Source organism: Triticum aestivum, chromosome 5A (assembly GCF_018294505.1).
Source record: "Triticum aestivum cultivar Chinese Spring chromosome 5A, IWGSC CS RefSeq v2.1, whole genome shotgun sequence".
Taxonomy (NCBI): Eukaryota; Viridiplantae; Streptophyta; class Magnoliopsida; order Poales; family Poaceae; genus Triticum; species Triticum aestivum.
Window position 1 is genome coordinate 534725869 of NC_057806.1, and position 7932 is coordinate 534733800.

The window sequence follows — 7932 nt, forward strand, 5'->3', positions numbered from 1 at the left end:
CCCGAGACGAAGCAACAGAAGTGGTGTTGGGGACATAATCGCACAAGGAAGTGATGCCATCATGTCGTTTCTGAATGAAACAATGGTCTGGAAGGACAGGGTGAAGAAGCAGGCTATGATTATGATGGCTCCGATGACACAATGCCGGTGCAAGAAGGAGACCTTGATGACGACCCCGGTGACCCAATGTCGGTGCAAGAAGGAGACCGTGATGATGGCTCCGGTGACCGAACTGAGTCCGGCCAGGTATATATATTAGTTAAGCCTGTGCTGACTAGCTAATTGATGCATTCATTGTTTTGTTATATGTACACATATTAATTAACTCTCGTCTTTCTTCTTTTTTCTAGCCCTCCGGATCGAGCACAACTTCGGTAAAGAGACGAGACCCAAAGAAAAATTTGCGCTCGGATGAAAGGTTTGAGATCACAGCAATCGCGCGCGATGGCATGCCGATTGAACCCATCCGGACAAAGGAAGCATTTGCTACTCAGTGCGGGGTTCTTATTAGGGACAAGATCCCGATCGGTATCCACCAATGGTTAAAGCCTAAGAATGAAGACCCTGAGGTGTCTTATGTCTCCGATATGCAGAAAGATGATCTTTGGACCGCGCTGAAGGCAAATTTCACCCTACCGGCAGAGGAGGATCCGGAGAAGCCAGTTAAAGAGCAATTGATCAAGTCGCATGCTCTTAAGAAGATGGCAGAACTATTCATGAGGTGGAAGAATGAGCTGAAAACATCGTTTGTCGACAAAGACAAGACACCAGAATTCACGGCCGGTATGAGAAGATTATAGATCACTGGCCCGCATTTGTGGCCCACAAGACATCGAACAAGAGTAAGAAGATGTCAGTGACAAACAAGAAAAATGCTGCGAAGAAGAAGCATCACCATCGCACGGGGTCAGGTGGCTACCTCAAAGCCCGGCCGTTGTGGGCCAAGGCTGAGAATGACCTGCTTGATAAAGGGATCGAACTAGACACATTGCACTGACCAGACCGTTGCCGGACTTGGTTCTTCGGGGTTGGCGGAAGCTTGGACCCTGTAACAGGGAAGTGCATTTGGACGAACGAGCAACTGCGAATACCCGTCACGAAGCTTCAGGAGTATATCACCGCAGCGCAGGAGGGGACGTTCGTTCCAGATAAAGAGAACGACGAGCTCATAATGGCCCTCGGGAATCCTTAGCACCCTGGACGGACACGAGGCACGCCAGGCTCCGTTTCATGGAAGGCTGGGTTTCCGGACGCAGGCGGTTACAAATGCCAGGAGAGGAGGAAGAAAGTGGAGCAGATCCAAATTCAGGCGCTGCACGCAAGGTACAAGCGATAGAGCAACGAGAAGCAGATCACAACAAGCTACCCGCCTAAGCTTCCCCCGAAGATATCCCGCCATCTTAGCGGAGAAGCAACGTGGCTTCCATCGAGCTGCAGCAGCTGGAGCCTGTCTTCACGGCTCCTGCTAGCTACCCCGTGGACTTAATCACGGGGTCTCAAAATTGCCACCTTATGACGCAATGGAAGAATTTGAAAGTCAAGGCGATTGTTGGCTCTGTTGCACCTCCTGAACCTGGCGCAACTTTTCACTGTCGGCCGATTCCAGAAGGATATGCTAGGGTGATGGTGGATGAAATAACGGACGGATTTGAGGACCTCGAGCTTGACCACCCTACCGGTGAAGGGGAGACTCAGCTGGGTTCTTCTCTGAAGACTCCATGTCTATGGCAGAAGGAGCTCATCAACCTTCCGAACTGGACGCCTCCTCCTCCTCCTCCTCCTCCTCCTCCGGCGAGTCAGGGTACTCCGCCTCCTCCTTCGGCGGGTGATTAGGGCACTCAGCCTCCTTTTCCGGCGCGTGGCGGCACTCCGCCTCCTTCTCCGCCTGCATCGGCGCGCCCGAGCAGCCAGCCTACTCCTTCTCCGCCTCGCCAGCAAGGGCGGAAGAGACCCGCCGCCGCTCCGGCTGCTCCGGCGCGTCATAGTCCTCCTCCTCGTAAGCAAGGAAAGAAGACAATCGCAGCCGCTCCGTCTGCTCCGGCGTCTAGCAGTACATCCAGAGGCGGGAGGCAATACAGATTCGGTCCTTCTCTGAAGACTCCAGAGAAGTTACCATACGAGAGGACCCCAGAGGAAAACGAGAAGATCGTGCGAGATGAAGTGAGGAACTTCTTTGAAGGGGTGAAAGCAAAGAAACATCCACCTCCGGAGGAGAAGGTAGATCTGGTGAAAGCGAAGCGCACTATGGAAGCCCTGAAGAAACCATCAAAGTCTCTGCCGAAAGGCAACTATGAGCACATTATTCAAAGGTCATTTATCAAAGCGGAGCAGTCGGGAAGTACTGTCAGTGATCAAAGGTTAGCGGAACGACGAGCTGCGAAAAAATTGCCCAGCTCAGTGAACAAGCAAACCAATCGTTCTCCCCGCTCAAGGTGTCTAGCGATATCGTCGCTAACGATTCGAGGATGGTGCCCGATTATAACAATCTTGAAGATTACCTGCCCGACGATGTACATTATGAATTCTTGGAGGTGGAAGAACACAAATACGAGTACTAGAAGCCTCTCGTCAAATATGAAAGGTCTCTAACAACGATGATGCGAAGGTTCCATGATTGGTACATCAAAACCTGCAGGGAGTCTGGGGGGATACTTTGACGCTGAGAGTTAAAGAGGAGCATGAACTCGTTGGAACTGATCTGTTGAATGTTTCATTTGAGGAGTTCTTCCAGTTTTTCAATCAGAGGGCCCTCGATAAATTAACGGTCACTTGCTACTATTTGTAAGTACTACTTCTGTCATTAAGTCTATATATATATATGTCAGATCTTTCATTGCATGTATTTATAATTATCCTCCCTATATTATGCAGATTGAAGATCGTCGAATTGAAGAAAAGACAAATCGGTGATATTGGGTTCATTAACCCAAATATCATAGATGCATATTCGGTTGAATTTCAGAAAAGAGATATCAAGGCCAACTTGCTACGATAGTTGGTATTAAATCAAAACAAAGCTATAATATTCTTTCATTACAACTTCAAGTGAGTGTTACTTTCTTGTGCATATTCAGTTTCCCTTATTAGTCGAGGTTACAGTAATGTAATTGATGAGTTATGCATGCGTGCACAGGTTCCACTATATTCTCCTAGAGATTAAGCTCGAGCAGGGACTAGTAACCGTCTTAGACTCGAGATGAAAAGATCCCAAGGAGTATGCGGACGTGACTGAAATTCTCGAGAAGTAAGTTAAATCGATCATTATCGCACCATATCGGCAACTTTGTTCACTTCCTGATAACAAGTAATTGTTTTCTTTGTCTGGCAGGGTTTGGAAAAAATTCACCTCAAAAGCTCCGAGACTGCCGAAGAAGCTGTAATTTAAACACCCGAAAGTAAGTACTACTAGCATGTTCCGCGCATCTCCTAGTGATTCAAGTGCTAGTTACATCAATACCATTTAGCATGCTTGCTTATTAGTTTGATTGACCTATATTTCTTATAAAGTGGTTGTGGCAGGAAGCCGGGAATAATTACCGTGGACACTACATTTGCGAGTCCATCCACCACACGACCTGTGAGCGGGCTACACTAAAAAACAATATGAAGTGCGTAAGCAATAATATTCAGAATTTAACTTTATTACCATATTTTGTGTTGAGTTTCATTCATTCATATATATGTATTGACCCCCTTCTTCAAATTAGATGTTTCGGATGTGGGATGAACTCCTAGCACCAGATTGCATGCGAGGAATTCAAGAGGAATTGGTGGCATTCTTTCTTGACCACGTGATCGATAAAGACGGAGAATACTATGTGGACCCTGTGTTCATATATAATTAGGGGATTATATTGTAAGAGATCTTATATTGTATATATGTAGCCTGTAGCGTCGGATAGATATACGAAAACTTGTTGTTCGACCAATCTCTCGGAGAAGGAGAGGTCGATATCACTTCTCTCTGTATGCATATGTTCATGACAATCTTCTGTTTCCTTTATTTTTGCTTACTAGCTAGCGTGTCGAGTGCTCTCTATACATATAGTACGTAGCGTCGACCAAGCACGGAGATAAGAGAGGACACTTCTCTCTATTAATTAATTAGCTACCTAACACAATATATGAAACACCTTAATTAACCATACAAAACCCCCAAACCCCCCCCCCCTTCAGAAAAAAACAAAAACCCTAGCCCTTGAACAGCTGATGTGTGGATGCCTATTGGTCCCGGTTGGTGCCACCAACCGGGACCAAAGGGCCTCCTGCCTGGGCTCGCCGCATTGGCCACGTGGAGGCCCATATGTCCCGGTTCGTGTAAGAACCGGGACTAAAGGCCTAGAGCTTTAGTAACGACCCTTTAGTCCCGGTTCGGAAACCGGGACAAATGGCCCTTACGAAGCAGGAGAAATGGCCCTTTTTCTACTAGTGAGGGGACCACTATCCCCTCTCGCCTAGGCCATGGGCATCGATCCGCCGGACAGACATGACCACATGGGGGAGAGCACGACAGCCATCGGAGGGAACCGGTCATCCATGGCGAAGAGTCACCACCGGAAGGAGAATCCGGCGCCACCAGGAGCACCCAAAGCACACAACTGCCTTCCCTCCTCCCCACAGACCCAAAACGGCGCCGCCGCCTGAACCAAAGTTGTGGGCTTTCACCCGGGTGCAGGGGAAGGGGGGAGGAGGGGGAGATGAACCTCAACGTTGCCTTCAGGAAGGAGAGCAACGCTTGAAGCGCCGCCGCCGCCAGAGGCCAAGGGTTTACCCCGATCCAGAGCACCCCACTCCACATCCACTCAGCCAACAACCAGATCGGATCGAACCTGACATGGAGGAGGCTGCTGCAAGCGACGGGACACCGTCTTCAGATCTGACACAGAGGGACGCGGGGGCCCCGATGCACGAGGCCCAGGTCCACCGCTGCCTCGCCACCCACACAATTGAGGGAAGGCGGCCCAACTCCAACGACCGCCGCCCGCCGCTGGCACGGCGCTGCCCACACCACCAAGGCTACCGCCTGGAACCCTAGGTCCGCTCCCAGGGAGGAAGCGTGACCGAAGACCTCGCCGCCACCCTCACCGGCGTCCACATGGAGTTGCTAGGGCTACCTCCGGCGGTGGCAAGGGAAGAGGCGGAAGGGGGGGGGATCTGGATCGCCCCCGAGTCGCCCTGGGGGATGCAAGGGAGGCGGGGGAGGATTCGCGGATGTTTCAGATAAAACTTTAGTACTGAATTAGCAAATCCGATTAAAATAGAAGTAGGGGAAAGCTGAATATGCAAGGCAGGATAGAATAAGCTGCGCCATTTCTTCCTTCCGTCTCCCTCGGCGCGCACCGCAACCAACGGGCTCCATCCCTGTACGACGCACGGCATCCCAGCTCAACTGTGGATATCCATCCCGGCTCCCGCCCCCCGCACCATAAAAAACTCGCCGGCGTCGGCGGGCTCACGTCAAACCGCCCTCAATCTCACCGTGCGGTCGCCGCCAAACGCGAACTGGCAGACCGCAGGCGCCCGGCCACGTTGGCCAGATCCTCCTATAAAGAATGGAAATCCACCACAACCACGAATCGCCACTTTCTCCAGCAACAGTGATCCCCCGGTTATATTTCTCACTCCGAACCACGCCGCGCCGCTCTAGCCAGCTGCACCCTCGGCCGCCATGGCCCGCCTCGGCCTCCGGCGCTTTCCGCCGCCGATGCTCCTCCTTCTCCTCGCCCTCTTCCTCGTCGCGGCGGCGGCGGCGGGGAAGGGAAAGAAGAGGGGCGGCGGCGGGCTGCGGTTCCGGCGGGAGGGCGGCACGTTCAAGGTGCTGCAGGTGGCGGACATGCACTACGCGGACGGGCGGAGCACCGCGTGCGAAGACGTGCTGCCCGAGCAGGTCGCCGGCTGCTCCGACCTCAACACCACCGCCTTCCTCTACCGCGTCATCCGCGCCGAGGACCCCGACCTCGTCGTCTTCACAGGTCCGACCCCCACCCATCCTCCTCCTCTTCCCTGCTCTGTTATTCGATTAATACTCCGATTGACTAGTGATTCGTTGGTGTCATGCATTCCTGGTTAATCCATGAGTTGGTGGAGTAATCCCCAAAGAATTAAGAAATCTGAAGCACGAGCTGCACTGAAATTGGGTCTGGGCTGGGCAGTCGCTCATCCGCTGGGGTTTCAGTTAATCGATTGGTCTGTCCATCCAGGACCAAGATGAAGATGAAACTGTCTGATTGATCACGACTGCGTCCACATGGAGCTAAAACACAAACAGGAAAGATACAAATGTAGCCGCCTCTGTGATTATCTCCAGGTTACTGTCTTCTTTTCATCGTCTTGTTTCACGGGCGATCTCGGTGATGTTTCCAAGGCTGCAAATTTAGCAACCTATTTTTTTATTATCTTTTCAGAAACACCGAGATTACGGCATGTGCTAGCGATGATTTGTGCTACTATGCATTTGCAGTGATGGTGATTGCATACATAAGTTTGCTTTCAGTCATAGCAGGGCCATCTTAAAAGTTAAAAGAAAAGTCTTTCCTCTGAAAAATTGTGCATAGATAGAAGGGGCAGCCCCGTGCATGTAGCTCCCGCTTGCGTAGGGTCCTGGGATCACTTTGGTCTTTTGTACACAACCTTTCCCTGCGTTCTACAAGAGGCAGTTTCTAGGACTCAAACCCGTGACCTCTTGGTCACATGTGCATAGATAGCATGGTTCAAAGAAAAATGTGCATAGATAATTTCAACCTCAGTGTTTATTGGGCAGGTGACAACATCTACGGCGCGGATTCGACCGACGCGGCCAAATCAATGGATGCAGCAATAGCTCCGGCCATTGCCATGAACCTTCCCTGGGCTGCTGGGATTGGTAACCATGACCAAGAGGGTACCCTGTCACGGGAGGGCGTGATGCGACACCTTGTGGGCATGAAGAACACTCTTTCACGCTTCAATCCTGAAGGAGTAGAAATCGATGGCTTCGGGAATTATAATCTGGAAGTTGGTGGGGTTGAGGGAACACTGCTGGCTAACAAATCAGTGCTCAACATGTATTTTCTTGACAGTGGTGACTATTCTACCGTGCCATCAATCCCTGGTTATGGCTGGATCAAGGCTTCGCAGGAAGCTTGGTTCCGGAAAACGTCTTCGAGCCTCCAGGTGAATAAGTTAGCACTTTGTCACCATCTTGGTGTGATACTGAGTAGGTGGATGCTATTTTGCTATCAGCAACAACACAATAATTATCTGTTGAACCATATTAACTCTGCAAAATATTGTTGCTATTTATTCTCAAGACATAACTCAAGAAATTCATGCTATTTGAGAATAGATGATATATCAGTTTGCTGTTACTGCAGTTCCGAATACTGTTGGTTTCAAAATATTTTCTGGGTTAAACTGAATATAGAGATTTAAGAATACCAAGTTGTTTCCGTGACGACACTAGTATGGTAATCTCATTTTGTTGGTGCTGTGTACATATGTTTGTTACAAGTTAAAATAACAAAACTCACTGTAAAATGCAGAAAAACTACACGAATGAAGAACCCAGACAGAAGGAGCCGGCACCTGCTCTTGCATACTTCCACATTCCATTGCCGGAGTTCAGCAGCTTCACGGCATCCAATTTCACAGGAGTGAAGCAGGAGGGCATCAGCTCGCCGTCAATCAACTCGGGCTTCTTTACCACCATGGTGGAAGCTGGAGATGTGAAGGCTGCCTTCATAGGACATGATCACTTAAATGACTTCTGCGGGAAGCTCACTGGTATTCAGCTGTGCTATGCCGGTGGGTTCGGTTACCATGCATATGGGAAGGCCGGGTGGTCGAGAAGAGCAAGGGTGGTGTCTGTGCAGCTCGAGAAGACGGGGACCGGAGAGTGGCAAGGAGTGAAGTCTATCAAGACATGGAAGAGGCTTGATGATCAACACCTCACCT

The 7932-nt window shown here is 50.3% G+C and overlaps 1 protein-coding gene across 1 annotated transcript in view; it reads left to right on the plus strand.

Moving 5' to 3' along the window:
* Nucleotides 1-5432: 5432 nt before the first annotated feature.
* LOC123104552 (probable inactive purple acid phosphatase 29) overlaps nucleotides 5433-7932 on the plus strand; it is a gene marked incomplete in the record, with an annotated part of 3431 nt that continues 931 nt past the window's right edge. Inside the window, 3 exon segments of the mRNA XM_044526424.1 lie at nucleotides 5433-5972; nucleotides 6761-7152; nucleotides 7521-7932. Of these exon segments, the coding sequence (XP_044382359.1) occupies nucleotides 5669-5972; nucleotides 6761-7152; nucleotides 7521-7932 (1108 nt within the window).